We start from the raw sequence: 20,059 nt of genomic DNA on the forward strand, positions 1-20,059 counted from the left end.
TTTTTGTATCCTTTGGGTAAATACTTAGTAGTGCAATGCTGGGTTGTAGGATAGTTCTATTTTTAACTTTATGAGCAACCTCCATACTGTTTTCTGGGGTGGCTGTGCCAGTTTACATTCCCACCAAGAGTGCAAGAGTGTGCCCCTTTGTCTGCATCCTCGCCAACACCTGTTGTGTTTTGTGTTGTTAATTTTACAACACATTCTGACAGGTGTGAGGTGGTATTTCGTGGTTTTGATTTGTATCTCCCTGGTGATGAGTGATGTTGAGCATCTTTTCATGTGTTAGCCATCTGGGTGCCTTCTTTGGAAAAATGTCTATTCTTGTCTTCACTGGCGGTGTTTTTTTATTTTTTAAAAATTATGTTTATTTTTGAGAGAGAGTGAGAGTGTGAGTTAGTGGGGGAGGGGCGGAGAAAGAAAGACACAGAATCTGAAGCAGGCTCCAGGCTCTGAGCTGTCAGCACAGAACCTGATGTGGGGCTCGAACCAAGAAACCATGGGATCATGACCTGAGCTGAAGTCGGATGCTTAACTGAGCCACCCAGGTGCCCCAGTATGTTTTCTTAAGCCAATAAGCTGCACCTTGATTTCCCATTTGGTCCATGCCCTGGCTCAGAAATAAATTACTTATTCTTTAGCCTTATGTTAAGAATAAAAATACAAGGGGCGCCTGGGTGGCGCAGTGGTTAAGCGTCCGACTTCAGCCAGGTCACGATCTCGCGGTCCGTGAGGTCAAGCCCCGAGTCAGGCTCTGGGCTGATGGCTCGGAGCCTGGAGCCTGTTTCTGATTCTGTGTCTCCCTCTCTCTCTGCCCCTCCCCCGTTCATGCTCTGTCTCTCTCTGTCCCAAAAATAAATAAATAAATAAATAATTAAAAAAAAAAAAAAGAATAAAAATACAAGCAGGATTTCTGTATGTTTCATTTATTTTATTTATGATGAGAATATATGTTTTACATATCTTGGTTTATTTTCAGATTAATTGTATACTAAAGTTTATTAAATTTATCTACAGTTATTTGGAGATTGCTGCTTGTGTTCATTTACTTTTTATTCTGGAGAATGTCTGAAGTTAACATTTCTAGCAATTCGGTGGCATGAGAATGTATTTACACCTGTAAGGTGAGATAAAGGTTTTCTTTTTCCTTATTTTCTGTCCCTTTTAAAATATTATTATTTTTTCACCCATAAATACATAAGTTTAATTAAATGAAATGCAAATTTGAACTTTTGAGACCTTACAGATCTATTCTTCCCATAAGTACTGTTGTTATTTTAGTTTTCATTTTAATGTTTTGTTTATTTTTAGAACAAGCAGGGGGAGGGGCAGAGAGGGAGGGAACAGAAGATCAGAAGCAGGTTCTGCAAGGTTTTTCTCATTTTTATTTCCTTTCATGGAATTAAGAACATGTAAAAGGTAAGACAGGCTATGGTCTTGTATTAAAATTATAGAGATAGGTATTTTGGGAAATAATTGAATTTTAAAAAGGATATAGCTCGAATTTACTACTGTACCTTTTAACTACTCAAGTACTTTTTATTATTTTTTTATTTAAATGTTTATTTTGAGAGCAAGAATGTGTGCACATGAGTGGGGGAAGGGCAGAGGGAGAGAGAGAGAATCCCAAGCAGGCTCTGCACTGTCAGTGCAGAGTCCAACTCGGGACTTGATCTCATGAACTGTGAGATCATGACCTGAGTCAAAATCAAGAGTCAGATGCTTAACTGACTGAGCCACCCAGGAGACCTGCTCACATAGTTTTTTTGTTTTTTTTAATGTTTATTTTTGAGAGAGAGAGACAGAGAGTGTGTGAGCAGGGGAGGGGCAGAGAGAGAGAGGGAGACAGAATCTGAAGTGGGCTCCAGGCTCTGAGCTGTCAGCACAGAGCCTAATGTAGGGCTCAAACTTACAAACTGTGAGATCATGACCTGAGCCAAAGTCGGACAGTCAACCAACTGAGCCACCTAGGCACCCTTGCTCACATACTTTTTAAACTAGAAATAGTTTTATATATACTACAAAGCCCAATAAAATACATAGTGCATTAAAAGCATATCATGCCTGGGCACCTGGGTTTCTTAATCAGTTAAACTTTGGACTCTCGACTTTGGCTCAGGTCATGATTTCATGGTTCATGAGTTCGAGCCCTGCTTCGGGCTCTGCACTTACAGTGTGGAGCCTACTTGGGATTCTCTCTCCCTCTCTCTCTTCCCCTCCCCCACTTGTGAGCATGCACTCTCTCTAAATAAATAAACTTTAAAAAAAAGCATATCATGCTTCAGTAAGATTTAGTAAAATAGTGTGATTTTTAAAATTTTCTTAATTTTCTTATGCTCTGGTACTTTATATATTAGGTGTATAATGAGTTGGACTCTAATAAATATACATGTGTGTAACCATATAGCAAATATAGAACATTGCCACTATGTTATTTTTATTTTTTAAAGATTTTATTTTATTTTAAGTTTATTTATTTTGAGGGAGAGAGAGGAAGGGGCAGAGAGAGAGAGGGAGAGAGAATCCCAGAACCTTTAGATCATGACCTGAGCAGAAATCAAGGGTCAGATGCTTAACTGACTGAGCCAGTTAAGATTTTATTTTTAAGTAATCTCTACATCTAACATGGGACTTGAACTTATAAACCCAAGATCAAGAGTCACACACTCTCCTGAATGAGCCATCCATGTACCCCAGAACATTGCCACTATTTTAAAAATCCATTCTTCTCTATTTAATTTCTGTGAAAATGTTTACAGTGATGTATAATATGTGTCATCTAAATCTTTTGTCAAAACAGATGCATTTGGGGTTGACTATGGAACATGCCATTACTAACAAAATGCTGATACTGAACCTGTTTAACTGGCAACTGCTCTTTTGTGGCGTGGATGAAAATTCTGAGCAGTTGCTAAGAGGGCCTCTAATATTCATGCACATATAGGAATTGGACTCTTAAGTTTTTTATGATGAGCTAAATATTAAAAGTTACTATATTTCCTATTTTCAATTATTTCATTACTTACTTAGATCGTTGCCATACCATGTTCATTGGGCACAACAAGACTGCCTTCTGTGCCATCTAATTCCCAAATGTGAATCGGTAAAGTCAAGAGGAGCTCTAATTTCTGCCTTTTCAAGAGATGGCATTACTCTGGCAGTAACTCTTAATCAGAAAGACCCAAAGGTCAGTATATGTAATCTGTCTTGAAAGTAACCTATGAAAGAGTTCAATTTGGAGTTGTTTTGTAATACTACTTTATATTCTTTATATTGGTGTTTTCTGATCCAGTTTAACATTGTGGTGTTTTCTGATCCAGTTTAACATTATATTGGTGTTTTCTGATCCAGTTTAACTTTAACATAAAGTTATTTTATCCAGAAGCTATAATTTCAAAACTTGGCCTTCAGAAGTGAAAAGAGGGTAACAAAAAGGAAGAAGGGCAAAGTGGTAACTGATGTCCTTAAAATATAGTATAAAAGAGTGAGGAGTTTCAGTTTTCAGTATTGTTTTGCCAGTTGGGAAAGACTTCCAAGATAGTTTATTAATATAATAATAGGTCTCTAGGTCTCTAGAATTATAAGTAATGATTAAAGTAAAATAATTTTAATGTTTTTTTGCTTTTTTTTTTTTTTTTTTTTTTGCTTTCTAGGCAACTCGGGTATTGTTTATAAACACATTGAATTTTGTTACTCTCAGTGGTAGCCTGAGAGGGTGTAGTAATAAGAATCCTGTGGTTCCACCTACACTTATCAGGTATGAACTCTTGTGTTTCTGCATAGCATTTTTATTTTCTCTTTTAATAGTTTAATAAGTTTAAGGCTCTGATAATACAAAAGATATCTAAGTAGATATTTAGGTAGATAATGCAGCTTACTTTCAGCATTTGTGCTTGATTAATTGCTATATGAAGGAAAATCTTAAGGAAGGATCTGGTAGGGTGGAAGATACATGAACATATTTTCTTTTCTCTTTTATTTTTTTCTGTGTTATCTCAGGAGGAGTGGAATCATAACTGGATAGGGGATATTGGGCTTAATTAGAGACTGAAATGAGAAAACCTGGACTGGGAAGATCATTATATACTTGGGGTGGCTGAGGTGTTTATAGCTTTTTAAACAAAGTTGGCATGCTCTGCATGTGGGTTAATAGCAATAATTAGGATTTTTGATAGCACAAGAGCCTCTACCAGGATCTATTTGGGATTATAGAGTAGGAAGGTTTCCTCTTGGACTTCCTAATTTCATTTTCTGAACATTTTTCTTTGCTGTTCTCTGAATTTCCAAAGTTTTCAGATCTATCTAGTCTTGCCTCTTCATTTTCTTTCCCCACCCAAAAGTTCTTTTCTGAAGGTATTACTCATTCTTACACCTGAAATTAATGTAACATTGTGTCTTGACTATACTTCAATAAGAGAAAGAAAGAAAGAAAAAAAGAAAGAAAGAAAGAAAGAAAAAAAAAAAATGAATGATTTGCTGGTCTCAGTGCAGTGGTCTCTTTCACTTAGAGTGTACGTCATTATTTACATAAGGAGCTCCTTTTTGTCTCCATGAAAGATTAATATTACTAGATAGTTAAGGAGCTGTAAGGATGATTTTGGGAAGAGGGAGTCTGCTGCTGCATGGAACCTCTAGCAAGCTGCAGAGAGAGGACAGGCATGGTATTGATTGACCTTTAAATCTATCAGTAGATTTGAGTTGTAGACACCAATAGAATTAAAGTTGTTCTAATTAAAATGTGAGTGACTAAAAAGCTTAACTCTTTTAGGGAATATTTTCATCTTATCATTTGCTTATGTGTCTACGTGAATTTCTAGTTTGTATGTTTTATGGAGTAGATGTTGATGAGCAAACTCCTTTTTTTCCTTACCTTTTTTCTGGAAGTAAAATACACGGAATGTATGTGGCAGTTTGCTACTATTCATTCTTTCCTCCTTATTTTTTGAAGTGTTCCAACTCTGCTTGGCCATTTTAAATTGTCAAAGACATTGTAGAGAGTCCTTTCTAAACATACTGTCTTGCTTTTTCTAGGTCCTACTGGGTAGGTGATATCAGCTGGACTCATGATAGTCTTTTTCTGGCTTGTATGTTAAAACGTGGCTCCCTGGTTTTATTGACCTGTCAAGGTGAATTGGTAACATTAATTACATTTGGTTGCTCTATAGAATTTGGGCCAGCAGAATTTATTCCTTTTCACCCACTCATAACATATAGGTGAGACATTTGAATTATTTTAATTTGTTTGTAGAAGGTTTTCTCTTTTGGTATTACTTTATTGTGTATTTTTAAAAAATAATTTCATCTTTCGAGTTGTCTTTTGCTCTCTTTGAGTCTGTCCTTTCAATATCTGTTTCTTATTTATAGTTTTCTTCTATTTCTTTTTGTTGCTAAATCCTGGTGAAAATATGACATTGTGACTATGTAAGTATAAGTTATTTAAATATTCAATAGCACTGAAACATTTGTCTTCTTTCATGTAAAATTCAAAGAAGTGTGATATGTCTTTTATTGTTTCTTTAAAAGAAGGCCACTTAAATAAATGAGTAACTCAAAATTAACTTGGCACATGGATTTATCTGTTTTTTCCCCCAAAGGGAAGAAGGGGAAAAGTTGTTGGAAATGGATAGAAGAATTTAGAATTTAGCCATGTTTTAATTTTTAATTGTGGGATGGGGTAGCGGTTTGGCTTTGGAGTCAGATCAAAATTTAAATCTTCGTTCTTCTACTTATTAGTTGTATGACTTTGGGTAAGTTATACCTTAAGCTCTTTTTCTTTTACTGGGAAGTGAAAATGACTATATTTGTCTCTTAGGGTTGAGGGAATGAAGTAAAATAATAAATGGTTATAAATAAGCACAATTCTGACATAAGTGCTTAGTAAATATTTTTGTTATTGATGTTAGTATTAGATATGACCTGACATATACACATAGGTATTTACAAAACAAAAACATTGGAAAAGGATTTTGAAATCACTCCATTGCTATTGCTTCACAGAAAGAAGATTGAGGGATTGTCCTTGATTATTTGTAGCAAAAAGTGATGCTTAATTTTTAGCACTGGAGAATTATAAGTGAAAAATTTGTTGGGGAACCTGGCTGGCCCATTGGAAGAGCATGTGACTCTTGATTTTGGGGTTGTGAGTTGGAGCCCCACTTTGGGTGTAGGGATTACTTAACAATAAGATCTTTTAAAAAAAATTGACACTTCCTGCAGTGAAAGTATTTTTTTTCCTTATTTCTTTATGGTCCAATTTATAATTGACTTGAATGTCCTCATATTCTTATTTATTTAAAAAAAATTTTTAATGTTTATTTACTTTTGTGAGAGAGAGCCAGAGAGCGCGTGTGCGCGCATGTGCGAGCAAGTGGGGGAGGGACTGAGAAGGAGACACAGAATCTGAAGCAGGCTCCAGGCTCTGAGCTGTCAACACAGAGCCCAATGCCGACTGGAACTCACCGACAACGAGATCATGACCTGAGTGGAAGTCGGATGCTTAACGGACTGAGCCACCCAGGCACCCCCCTCATAGTCTTCTTTAATTTAGGGAACTCCTGGGTGGCTCAGTCCGTTAGGCATCCGACTCTTGGTCTTGGCTCAGGTCTTGATCTCAGGGTTGTGATTTTAAGCCCAGAGTTGGGCTCTGCACTGGGCGTGGAGTCTGCATGAAAAAAAACAACAAACTAATTTAGGACCTTTTTTTAAAAAAAAAGTGTATTTATTTTGAGAGAGAGAACATGAGCAGGGGAGGGGCAGAGAGAGAGGAAGAGAGAAAATCCCAAGCAGGCTCCGCTACATGGGCCCAGAACCCGATGTGAGACTCCAACCCATGAACTATGAGATCATGACCTGAGCCAAAACCAAGGGACAGATGCTTAACCACTGAGCCACCCAGGCACCCCAATTTAGGACTTAAAAAATTTTTTTTAATGCTTATTTATTTATTTTTTTTTTGAGAGAAATAGAGTCAAGTGTCGGGAGGGAGGGGCAGAGAGAGGGAGACAGAGAATCCGAAGCAGCTCCAGGCTCCAAGCTGTCAGCACAGAGCCTGATGTGGGGCTCAAACTCACTAACTGTGAGGTCACGACCTGAGCTGAAGTCAGATGCTTAATTAACCGGCTGAGCCACCAGGTGCCCCCAGTTTAGGGCCTTTTAAAATGGATTACTTTTTCTGATTATATAAGTGATACATATTTATTATTAAAAAAATAAATTTAGAAAAATGTCTTTAATGAATACACCTGTTATTAAGGAGGAGAAAGAAAAAACTGAGAAAGACATTTGGAGAAGATAGTAGTGGGTAAAATTTTATCAGCTGAAGATTAAATTTGACTTTCTTCGTAAATGTACTTACTTACTGTTATGGTGGTGTACCTGATTCTGATTATTTAATATTACTTAATTGTGTATTCATAACTCATAATTATATTCTTATATTTAAATATATAGTAAGAAAGAAGGTTAATTACTTAATTCTCTGTAATAGTAAAACTGAACTGCCTTAATTCTTTTCTGAAATAGTTTGTATAAAACTAAAAACAAAATACAGTAAATGCCACAATTCAGGGAATATTTAAAAAACACATAAACTGGGGCGCCTGGGTGGCTCAGTCGGTTAAGCGGCCGACCTCGGCTCAGGTCATGATCTCGCGGTCCGTGAGCTTGAGCCCCGCGTCGGGCTCTGTGCTGACAGCTCAGAGCCTGGAGCCTGTTTCAGATTCTGTGTCTCCCTCTCTCTGACCCTCCCCTGTTCATGCTCTGTCTCTCCCTCTCTCAAAAATAAATAAAACGTTAAAAAAAAATTAAAAAACAAACACATAAACCTACATTTTATTTAATCACTTATGTCTTCCTTACAGATATATACAATTTAATGTTAGTGTGTTTAACTGGCTGTTTTTTCATTCTGTAGCTTTTGATTGTTGTGTTGCTTTTCTTTGGAATAATCTGATTGTTTCCTTTAAGATTTTTCTTTTACTAATTCTTCAATTTTGTGTTTGTTTGCTAGACCACAGCAGTTTACATTTCAAGATTCAAATAATTCTGTAGATTCAACAGCTTCTGATAGTGACCCTATGAGACAGAGATTTTCTATAAAAGCACACTCAAGATTACCCTACCTCATTATTTCTGATGGATACATGGTCACAACCCTTCGATTTCTTGATAACCTCTCTCCATCAGTGCTCATGAGATCCCTTCTACTTGATTCAACCCAGAGGCTTGAGAAAATGTACCAAAGTATGGTATTGTCTAAGGTATAGTGCTTTTGGTATTGCTGGTAAAAGTTGGCTTGTCTTTTCAGATCTAAAACCATACTGACAGTAATGTCCTTGGATTGTATATAGTTGTCTATAGAATTTTTAATTGCTTGTGATAGAATTACAGGTAAAATTTTGCTCTTGGGTGTCTTTTATCTTTTCTTCTACAGCCAAAGGGCAAAGGACTGAACTTGCGATCACTGGATTCCCTAAGGTCTAGCCTGTTAAAACACCAAGGGAATAAAAGTGTAGCTGATTCTACTGTCCCCAGATTCTTACAGGCAGAAGAAACAATGAACTTAAATGAAAAAGCAGAAGATTTTCAGGTACTTAGTAGGTCTTTTATTTACTTTGAACAGTTACATATTGACTTTATTCCAAGAAACATATTTTATTTTTCTCTTGTTCAAGGGAGAGAAATTTGAGGACACCAGTGATTTTACTTATAAGATATTAAATTAAGCATGATTTTCTTCACTCATGTTTTAGGATTTTGAAGCAGAAGAAACTAATGAAGGCAAACACTTCCCAAACAACTTATTCTCACTTTGGAACCAAAAAAAGGATCCATTGTTTAGTAATGTCAAGGAGGGAAGATTGGAATTTGCATCTATGTTTGATACAATACATGCAGAGGATAATACAGAGGAGACAGACAGAACCATTACAGAACTGCATTCTGTCCAGAAGAATCTCCTTGCAGCATGGACTATAGGAATTTCAAAAAATGTAACAGAAAAAAATTTAATGTTAAATTACACAGTAGTTTGTATCACTCATTTTTTCTACATTCTTCAATTTATAAGATGTCCTTTCCCCAAACTTGATCCTTTTTCAAGCAAGAGCACAAGACATAATACATGGGTACTTTGTATCTTTCAACTTTTTCATCAGTGTTTGTCAATCCAGTATTGGGATATGAGATACAAACAAGATGTGGGACATTTGGTAAAGCTGACCTCAAATACTATAAAGCTTTTGCTGATTCAGCAACAGCAGGGTCAGTTATTTTCAGAGAAGCTTTTGGCTTGTTTTCATTTACTCAGAATGGTAGCTGCTTATTTAAATGGCATATACATTCTTCAACCTGAAGTTATTTCAACGTCAGTTGATGGAAGTAGAACAGCAAATCAAGACAAATTGGTGGTACCCATTTTTCGAATGTTTCAAGGTAGTGGTTCTCAGGAAAACTGGTCTTGGAGTTCATCTTTCAAGATTCATCCTCAAGTAGTAAATCTTGCTCAACAACCAGGACACAGGTATAATTACTTTATGTTAGGGTACCATTAACATTATAGATGTTTTCCTTTTTGAAAAGTTGAGATATAATTCTCATGCTGTAAAATTCACCATTTTAAAGTGTAAAATTCATTGATTTTTAGTATAGTCACAAGGCTGTAGAACTCTTAGCACCAATTCCAGAATGTTTCTATAATCCCAAAAAGAAACTCTGTATCCCTTACCAGTCAGCATTAATAGATTTTTATATTTAAGTCAAATGTTATTCAACAGACATATTAGTCTTGGGCAGGCATGATACATGCCCAAGTATTGAAAGATTTTGGTTTAGGTAAGCACTATAGAAGAATGACCATGAAGATTTATGAAGATTTAAAAAATGTATTATACTTTTTTTGATCAGTGGACTTTGTGCTATATTTAAATCTGATCAGTTTGTATATATATTACTGTTTCAGTGAAGAATACAGGCAGAAATAATAAGACTAAGTAGGAGGCTGTACATATTTTTATTCCTAGTCTGAAATTTGGTTTTGATGATTGCTTAATTTTGTGTGCAGATTGGCTGTTCTCTGGAGAGTGTTGTACAACAAAACTTTATGGTATCAAACACAGTTAAATCAAAGACTTCCTGATGGTGACAGACAGTTAACTGAAAAGATGACACAGGAAGCATCTACTGTCAAGGCTCTGCTATGTCACATACAGGCTAACTTACAGACTGCTGGAATTCGCTTGAACCAGGCGTTAGAACTTAAATCTATCAATGGTCAGTAATTTACAAACATTTTTTTAACTCTGTGAATAAGCAATATAGGTAACTGGGCTTCTGTTTTATTAATTAGTTTCAATTATTTGTTTTTCAAAATAGTTTCTGGCTGAGCTTTATTTACTGAATTTTAAAATGAAGTAAATTTTTATAAAGTAATTTCATTAACTGTGACTGATTGTTGGTTAAAAACTTTGTAGGTGAAGAGTGTTTCCTGTTAGGATCATATGAAAAATCTGTCCTAATGTGGAAGAAAGCTCTACAAGAAACTCAAGAGAAAGGTAGGATAGTGTTAAAAAACAATAGTTGTCATAATATTGGTAGGAATGTATTTTGATATACTGTAGAGCTTAAAAATAATTCCAGATTTCGGAGTGCTCACAATTTTTTAATGCTCAAATGGAATACGTATGGTAGGCATCTGTAGTGTCAGAAATGCTTTTAAAATTATTTTTGGTCTTGGAATTTGTAGCATGAGGAGTTTTTTCTGTTATCTATAGGTAAGGCTCCTTTTGTCCTTTTTTTTGCTTAGTGATGGAATCTGTGATTGATTATTAATGGGAAAAATGAGCTTTAGATAGTAAATAAAATAATGTTTTGTTGGGCATTTACCACCTTTTTTACAGACTTAGAGAAACACAAAGCTAAGGCTCTCTGCCCTTAGGTAATTCAACTTCAAGAATTTCCCTTGAGTTATACTTATTGTTAGGTAAAGTTTGGTCTTCATGGGGTTTTTGATGAGACTATAAAGATGTAGATTCTAGAAAGTAGTGATAGCTTTCATGATATTGAGGATGTGACTAGGATGACAGAAGTTCTCAGCTAGCAACCTGGGAACTAGCCATGACTGTAACGACAACGACATGGTCAGGTTTGGCCAATTATTAAAGTTATTTTCTGACTGCCGTGGCTTTGTATATTTCATTCATTCACCTATTTAACCAGTATTTATTGAGGTCCTGCTGTGTCCCTAGTACTGTATTAGGCACTAGGAATAAACAACAAATTGTCCACAATATGGAAGAGAGATTACATAAACAACTAGCACTCCTCTTGTTATGTTGTATGGTACATGCTGGAGAAGCACAGAAGAACATTTCCCACAATCTGAAGCTGGAGCGTAAGCATTGGTCTGGGGAAAACCTGGACTTGACATTTAAAATTGAGTATAAATTGGCCAGTTAAAGCAGTGGTAATGGTTTAAAAAAGGAGATAGCATTATAGAAGCAAAAAGGCACGAGAAACTATGGCAGTTTGGTAAACTGCAAGTTATTTCATAGGACTAGATCAAATGACATATGTATGTAATATTGGGTGTGGGGTGGTAAGAGGTAGGTAAAAATGATAAAGGAGCATACTATGCAATATAAAGGGATTAAAATTTTATCCTGAAGACATTGGGATCAGTTAGATACTTTATGTAGGAAAGAGAACTTTCCAAATGAATATAGGCCATTTGGAAAGATTGCTTTGGTACAATGTGGAAGATCATTTGTAGGAGTGTGGTGTAGATATGTGGGTTTTACATTGAAGCAGGAAAATCAGTCAGTTGAGGAGGTCCTGAATCAAAGCAATATCAGGAGTACTAGAGAACAGAGGTAACACTTGACAGATACTAAATAGACTTGATCAGCTGGACTTGTGACTGAGTAGATCTGGAGAAAGAAGTCTAATGTAGTTCTCAGGTTTGGGGATTGTCCAACTGGATGAAGAAGAGTGGCATTCAAGGAGATGAAAAGTTCTGAGGAAGAAAAGTTTTCATAATGAGTTCCATTATGGACCTTTATGTTTAATTTCATTTCCAACTTGTATGTACTAGGAATGGCTTTTAATAATGGAGACTGGAAGTAGTAGTGGCTTCAACAAGAAAGAAGTTTATTTCTCTTTCTTATGAAAGGAGACTGGAAGTTGACAGTCTAGGGCTGATTTGGTGTTTCTGTGGTCTAAGTAAGGACCCATGCTTCTTTAGTTTTTCTACTCAGTCATCCTTAGTGCATTGCTTCCAATCTTAAGGCCATTACATGAGCTAAGATGGGTACTAGAGCCCCAGTCATCACATGCATATTCTAGACAGCAGGAAGGAGGAGGGCAGGAAGGGCAAGAAAGGGTATACCTCCTAACGGAGTTACCTCCCTTTGAGCAGCTTTTCTGGAAGTTCTACACAATATTATCTCTTGGTTTGGAACTTAGTCATTTTTTCACTTGGCTACATCTAAGTGAGAAATTGTGATGTGGGTTCATTATTAACTCCAAATAAAATTGGAATTCTTTTGCTCAGGAAGAATGGATAAGGGTCAGGCAACCGACAGTGTCAGTCCTAAACACCCTCCAGATATTTGAAGGCAGTGGTCAGGGGCTCCTATCTCATTGGATGATGCTTCTTCTCCTTTGGGAAGTCTCTTTGACTAACTGTTTGATAGACATATGGTTTCTTGGGGTTTTCTTTTTTAGCATGTCTCCTTCTGTTTTATATCGTGTACTTGAGATATTGTTAGTGGATTTTAGTGCTGAAATGATGAGGATTTGTAGCTCTTTTGGGATAAAATCTTAGTCATCCTAGGGCCTGATGAAAGGTAATAAAATCATTCAGAACTTAAAATGAAAAAGAACAAATTATTGCTGACCTGTTTTAAGATAAAAACTCTTACTAAAGTATAAAACAAATACAGAGAAAAAGTCACATAAACTGAGTGCGTAACAGCTTTCATAAATTGAATATTCCTGTCTACTTTGCACCCAGATCAAGAACATTACCTTTCTGGGGATCCTGGCTGGCTCAGTCACTAGAGCATGTGACTCTTGATCTCAGGGTTATGAGTTTGAGCCCCACATTGGGTGTAGAGATTGCTTAAATAAATAAACTTTATTGTTTATTTTGAGAGAGAGACCAATCATGTGAGCCAGGGAGCGGCAAAGAGAGGAAAAGACAGAGAATCCCAAGCAGGCTCCACTCTGTCAGCGTGGAGCCTGACACGGGGCTCTAACTCACGAACTGCAAGATCATGACCTGAGCTGAAACCAAGAGTCCAGTGCTTAACTGACTGAGCCACCCAGGTGCCCCCTAAATAAATAAACTTAAAAAAAAAAAAAAAGAACATTACCTTGCTAACATGTTTTTTTTGTTTTTTTGCTAACTTGTTTTTATTTTTTAATCTATTTTACCTTTTTATTTTTTAATATAATTTATTGTCAAATTGTGCTAACATGTTTTTAACGTAAACTTAATTCTTGTTTAAGGAGGAAGAAGGACATGTTTTCTTCAGATACGCTATTATCTTTCTCTTTTCTACTGCTACATCTATAGCTATAATTTAAATGATGCTCAAGGATTGTGTGATCAGCTAGTAAGAGAAATATTGAAGTGGTCCCACCTACCTGTAAAAGAAAATGAGGATTGTTCAGGTATGCATTTCAGCAGTCAGTATGTTTAATCTCATTAATTTGTATTCATACATTTAGATATGAAATTGCTTATACATAAAAGTTGGTTGCTCTGACTAAATTATGTTATGGTGAATTTTGGCCTGTCAACTTCTTATTAGCAAGGATCATGTTTTATTTTTGCTTTTGTTTTTTAAATCTTTGTCTCCTCAGGGCTTAGCAGTAATTACCTGCCGAGTTAATAGCATTATTTTTTCATAGCCATATTTGTTAGGCATAATATCACGTATCCGAGTATTTTTCCTTAGTATATTTATATTTTCTTTAACCATTGCTTAAGGTGGTTTAGTAAAATGATGAAAATCACTTTCTGAGGTATTCTGAGTCTTTTTTAAAAATTCACTTAAGAGGCTGCAGAGTATCTGAGTTCCCCTTTTTAAAAGAGGTCTATTTTGGGGTGCCTGGGTGGCTCAGTTTGTTGAGCATCCGACTTCAACTCAGGTCATGATCTCGCGTTTGATGAGTTCAAGCCCTGTGTCGGGCTGTGTGCTGACAGCTCAGAGGCTGGAACCTGCTTCAGATTCTGTGTCTCCCTTGCTCTCTGCCCCTCTCCCGCTCATGTTCTGTCTCTGTCTCAAAAATAAAATAAACATTAAAAAAAATTTTAAAGAGGTATATTTAAACTAAGCAATAATGAGAGTGAAAGGTATATATGAACATAGAATATATCTCTAATGGTTATAAGTACTAAACCATTAGGTGTATACTATACATGCAAATGTGTCTGAAAGGCCTAGTGTATCAGAAGTTTTAAATGGAGTCCATGCCAACTTAGGTTTTTATTGTTTGAGCCACTGTTTATCGATTTCTTGCTCTTTGTGATTTTTATCTTTTAAAATCTTTGTGTTCATTAGGGAAGTAATATGTGTTCAGTTTAGATAATTTTGAAAATATGGAAAATATAAAGAAAATAAAATTACTTATAATTTACCATTTTTGTATACATTTATATGTATATATTATTAGAGCTGTGTATTGTTTTGTAGTCTTTTAAAATTTAATATTCTGATGAATATTTTCCAATGTAAATAATATTCTTTTTTGAAGCCTATTAAACCTTTTCCCCATTATTGGACATTTCAGTTGTTGCCACCTATTTTCTGTTTTAAATAGTGCTGAAGTGTACATAAATTTTAGTGTAAATTACTAAAAATTTCTTAAGGATAAATTTCTGTAATTGCCCTCCAGAAAGGTCTGCTAGCTGTGCATTATTGACAGATCTTTCTATATGACTTTTTAACTGATTGGACATTCTTCTTTTTTTTTTTTCCAGTGGTGTTATCATTACATGATGTAACTTTTTAAGTCAATTGAACCTATAGTAATGTATGTTTTAGTTTTTAATGGCTATTGTTTAGAATATATTAAGCGTATCCTTACTGGGTTGGGGGTCTCAAAGACTACCCCTCATGTTCAGTGTTCACAGGGAGGATGCTAGGACTCAGAATATAGTTGTACTCAAGGCTATTATCTACTACAATGAAAGGCTCCAAAGCAAAATTAACAGAGGGAACAGGTGCATGGGGTGAAGTCCAGAGGAAACCAGGCACAAGCTTCCAAGACTCCTTTCCTAGTAGAGTCACACAGGACAGACACACTTAGTTCCTGTAACAACAGGTTGTGTCAACACATGTGAGATATTACTGACCAAAGGAAGCTCATTTAGAGACTCAGTGCTCAGGTTTTTTTTTTTTTTTTTTTTTTTTTTTTTTTTTAGTGTATTTATTTAGTTTGAGAAAGAGAGATCACAAGTGGGGGATGGTTAGAGAGAAGGAGAGACAGAATCCCAAGCAGGCTCCACACCATCAGCACCGAGCCCAGCGTGAGGCTTGAACTCCTGAATCGCGAGTTTATGACCTGAGCCAAGATCAAGAGTTGGATGCCGACTGTGCCATCCAGGCACCCCAGTGCTCAGGGTTTTTAATTAGAGGCTGGATAGTCATGTAGTCACCCCTCTGCCTAGCCCTTACCAAAATTCTACACTCTCAGAAGAAAAATAGGTGTTCAGCATAAACCACATTGATTGTACAGTTAGGTCTAGTGAGCCACTCTCATTAGTTAAGGTGGTAGGAATCTTTCCCAAATCCAAGTTCCCAGATGCTATCCAAGGGTCAGCATTATAAGCAAAACTTTCAAGTAGTCAGGCCTGCTATGTTATCTTTTTCCTGCACACTTACCTCATTAAATCATTTTGTATAGTTATAATTTTTATTGCATAAGATTGTCATTATTAACATCATCACTGTGCTACACACAGAATTACCCTTTCAAAATTGTTTTACTTCTGAATTGATACATGTTTACTCTGTGATCATCTTTTAGAATTAGGTTGCTCTGCATTTAAGGAGCTTATTTCTGGCTTTGCATAATGAATTTTGTATGATTAAAATTACTGGAAATCTTGCCTTTATATAATTCCTACAGTAAGTTTTATCCAGGAGAGAATAATTCTTACCTATGTATTTTTAACTTTAATGTGAAGAAATAGTAGGATTTTTCCAAATGTTTAATGACCAATGTCATTAAATGTTTAACTTTAATGTGAAGAAATAGTAGGATTTTTCCAAATGTTTAATGACCAAATGAAGAATACTACTTGGAGGCTAATAAGATTTTCTCAAGATCCCCTTTATGAAAAAAAAAGTTTATTAATAATCTTGAGTGCCTACTCTATGAGGAAGAGTAGTGTTAAGTGCTGAAATATACAGTGACAAGACAGAAATGGTCCATATGCATATAGAACTTAATATCCTTATGAATATATCAAGTGACTTCTGGGAAAGAAAAATATTTTGCTACTATTGGGGCCATAAATTTCATAAAAATTAATGTTACTGTAGTATTTATATTTAATAGTTTCACTATTTTCAAATTTCTGAATGCCAGTTTGTGTTACTGAGTTTTGATTCTCAAATAGGGATGACATGTTTGCTCCTGCTAATTTATACATCAGAATCACTGCAGAAATCCTGACGGGGGCACCTGGGTGGCTCAGTCAGTTAAGCGTCGGACTTCCGCTCAGGTCATGATCTCGCGGTTTGTGGGTTCGAGCCCCGGGTCGGGCTCTGTGCTGACAGCTCAGAGCCTGGAGCCTGCTTCAGATTCTGTGTCTCCCTCTCTTTCTGACCCTCCTCTGCTCATGCTCTGTCTGTCTCTGTCTCAAAAATAAATAAAACATTAAAAAAAAAAAAAAAAAGAAATCCTGATGTAACTCCCACTCCCTTACCCGCTTTCTCCCTCTACCCTACACATTCCTTTTGTCCCTACCTTCTAAAAGAATCTTATAACAATGAGCCATTCTTACTAATGGGAGTGTATTGTAATTCCCAGATCTAAGGGTATAGAAGACAGCATTAGGAATCAGTGTTGTAGTGCTTTTCAGATTATATATGTAGTAAGCTCTGCCTCCTTTAATCAAAGAAAAAAAAAATTAGGGAAGGAAGAAGGGAAAATAATGAAATCTAAGCTTGTGAATCCATCATGGCTGGATTGTTTTGTATTTATCTTTCCATGTTTTAAAATAAAACTGGTAACTAAAAGTCATCAGCGGTTCTTAAGTGCATGTGCTCGTAATTATCAGCTAATTATTTCTGTTCTATTGTCCTCAAGAAGCGTAAATACCTATTATGAATTAGCTCAAGGATGCCTGGGTGGCTCAGTCATTTCAGCCGCCAACTCTTGATTTCAGCTCAGGTCATGATCTCCTAGTTTTTGAGTCTGAGGCCTTTGTCCTAGGGCTCTGTGCTGACAGCCTGCTTGGTATTCTGTCTCCCTCTCTGTCTGCCCCTCCCCTGCTTGTTCTCTCTCTCTCAAAATAAATAAAAATAAACCTAAAAAAAACCAAATTAGCTCATACAGGTAATGGATGCTCATCTCAGAAAAAATTTTAAATTATAATTTTCCTCATATGTAATGTTGGGAACCTAAATATTATTACCTTTTGACAGTTTGATCAGAATCTCCTTTGGTCATTTGCTGTATTCCTTAGTTCCTGAGAAGTCTCATTCTGAGTTTGGAATGACGAGAGGTGCTCATCCTGAGGCAGCAGTGAAGGTTATCCAGTCCATGGCTCGCTTCATGGCCGCCTATTTCACCAATCAGCCGCTTTGCATTTTGCCACCTCACAATGTGAATGTTCTTCCTCCCCTTCATACTAAAACAGGTAATATAGTAAGCAAATAATTTTCTCACTTTGTTTATTCACATAATACTTAAAATCATATTATACAGTGATCATTATTCTATGGGAATAATACTGTTCTAGCTTAGTGTATGACACATAGGAGATTCTCAGTGACTTACAACGAATAAAATCTGAGAAAGGTAATTGCTTGGGTTTGTTTTTATTGAATATGGATTGTTTAATTACAGTATTATAGTTGACCCATGAACAATGCAGGGTTAGTGGTGACGACCCCTGTGCAGTCAACAATTCACATATAACTTCTGACTCCCCAGAAACTGTCAATAAACTACTGTTGGCCAGATGCCTTATCCATAAGATAAACCGTTAATATGCATTTTGTATAATATACTGAATTCTTATAATAATGTAAGCTAGAAAAAAGAAAATGTTAAGAAAATTATACGAGGGGCTCCTAGGTGGCTCAGTTGGTTAAGTATCCAACTTCGGCACAGGTGATGATCTCATGGCAGTTTGTGAGTTCGAGCCCCGTGTCAGGTTCTGTGCTGACAGCTCAGATTCTATGTCTCCTTTTCTCTCTACCCCTCCCCTGTTTGTGCTCTGTCTCTCTCTCAAAAATAAACTTAAAAAATTTTTTTTAAATTATACAAGAAAATACATTTATATTACTGTACTGTATTTATCAAGAGAAATCTGCTTGTAAGTAGACCTGCACAGCTCAAATCCATGTTGTTCAAGGGTCAACTGTATTTATTATTTATTATTTATTTTTATTTATTTATTTATTTATTTATTTATTTTGGTGGTTTTACATTTAAGCTCTCTTTTTGTTATAGCCCTAGGTATTTATCACTTGTGTTCCCTATCTTTGGTAGTAATGTTTCTGACAACAAATTGTATCCTTAGTTCGCATCATTTTACTGAATAGAAGAAGTAGCACTCCGTGTGGTTTTTAGAAAAATCTTAAAAAAAAAGGTCAAGTCCTGACTTAGAAAATTTGTCTCAATTTCTTGTCTTTCCTATCCTACATTATTTATAGGACTTGAGCTGTTTGGCATGATCTTTTCAGATCACTTTGCATACCTTGGGAACATTGATTTTTCTCACACTGTAGGAAAAAAGGTGATAGAATTATTGAATTGATTTTGGACATATTCATAAACATTTATAAAAGCTCAAAGACACACCTTTTAATTCCTTTTAATTTATATTTGTAAATATCTTCCCAGTGAGAGGAGAGGCTAGGAAAGAAAATTTTGTGATCTCTTCCTAAGCCTGAGACGGTGATTACTGAAAATCTAAATACCTGAAACTTGGTATATAGCCTTTAGTTTCTTTAATTTCCTAGTATCTTGAAAAAGGGTATCTATAGTCTTGACTTACAATAGATTTCATGTTAATCTTTTAAATCAGAACTAGTGGCAGAATGTATTGGGGATTTGTGTTGCTTATTTGATGTGATGTTTATTGTATGAAAGCAAAGCAATAAAATTTTCAGAAAATTAAATCATTCAAGTTCTTTCAATAGTACAGTACCTTTCTCATAGTAAATGAAAAGCTAGGACAAATTTAATCAATCTCCTGGCTGTTTGCCTATGCAGAATCAAACATTCAAGTGAATGACGAAATTTTTTGTTTCTATCCAAATGTGTTTGTCAAAGAGCCAAAGTGTTAGTGTTTGGTGTGGGGAGAGACTATGTTGATCACATGAGAAACTAATTGTTTCAAGAAGCAGAAACCCACATCTACTATTTGCCAGTTTTATTTTGAGGGAGTGAGTGGAAATCTTAGCAATATATATTTTTATTTTATTTTTATTTTTTAAAATGCTTTATTTTTGTGAGAGATCGAGAGAGAGGGGGGCAGAGAGAGAGGTGGACAGAGTTGACAGCAGTGAGCCCAATGTAGAGCTTGAACTCACAAACTGTAAGATCATGACCTGAGCCAAAGTTGGATGCTCAGCCAGCCGAGCCACCCAGGCACCCCAGCAATATGTATTTTTTTAAAAAAAATAGCAGTCAGGGCACCTGGGTGGCTGAGTTGGTTAAGTATCTGACTCTTGATTTTGGCTCAGACCATGATCTTATGGTTCGTGAGATCTGAGATCCATGCTAACAGCATGGAGCCTGCTTGAGATTCTCTCTCTCTCTCTCTCTCTCTCTCCCTCTCCCTCTCCCTCTCCCTCTCCCTCTCCCTCTCCCTCTC

General features: G+C 36.0%; 1 protein-coding gene across 6 annotated transcripts in view; it reads left to right on the forward strand.

Moving 5' to 3' along the window:
* CPLANE1 (ciliogenesis and planar polarity effector complex subunit 1) overlaps positions 1-20,059 on the forward strand; it is a 140,361-nt gene that overhangs the window by 19,025 nt on the left and 101,277 nt on the right. For all 6 annotated transcript variants that reach the window (XM_049648144.1, XM_049648149.1, XM_049648146.1 and 3 more), the window contains 11 exons: positions 1,018-1,124; positions 3,031-3,187; positions 3,654-3,757; positions 5,032-5,214; positions 8,009-8,258; positions 8,432-8,587; positions 8,751-9,520; positions 10,061-10,269; positions 10,470-10,550; positions 13,507-13,671; positions 17,699-17,872. In XM_049648144.1, coding sequence (XP_049504101.1) covers positions 1,018-1,124; positions 3,031-3,187; positions 3,654-3,757; positions 5,032-5,214; positions 8,009-8,258; positions 8,432-8,587; positions 8,751-9,520; positions 10,061-10,269; positions 10,470-10,550; positions 13,507-13,671; positions 17,699-17,872 — 2,356 coding nt within the window. The remainder of the gene's footprint in view (positions 1-1,017; positions 1,125-3,030; positions 3,188-3,653; positions 3,758-5,031; positions 5,215-8,008; positions 8,259-8,431; positions 8,588-8,750; positions 9,521-10,060; positions 10,270-10,469; positions 10,551-13,506; positions 13,672-17,698; positions 17,873-20,059) is intronic.

This window comes from Panthera uncia (genome assembly GCF_023721935.1).
Source record: "Panthera uncia isolate 11264 chromosome A1 unlocalized genomic scaffold, Puncia_PCG_1.0 HiC_scaffold_17, whole genome shotgun sequence".
Taxonomy (NCBI): Eukaryota; Metazoa; Chordata; class Mammalia; order Carnivora; family Felidae; genus Panthera; species Panthera uncia.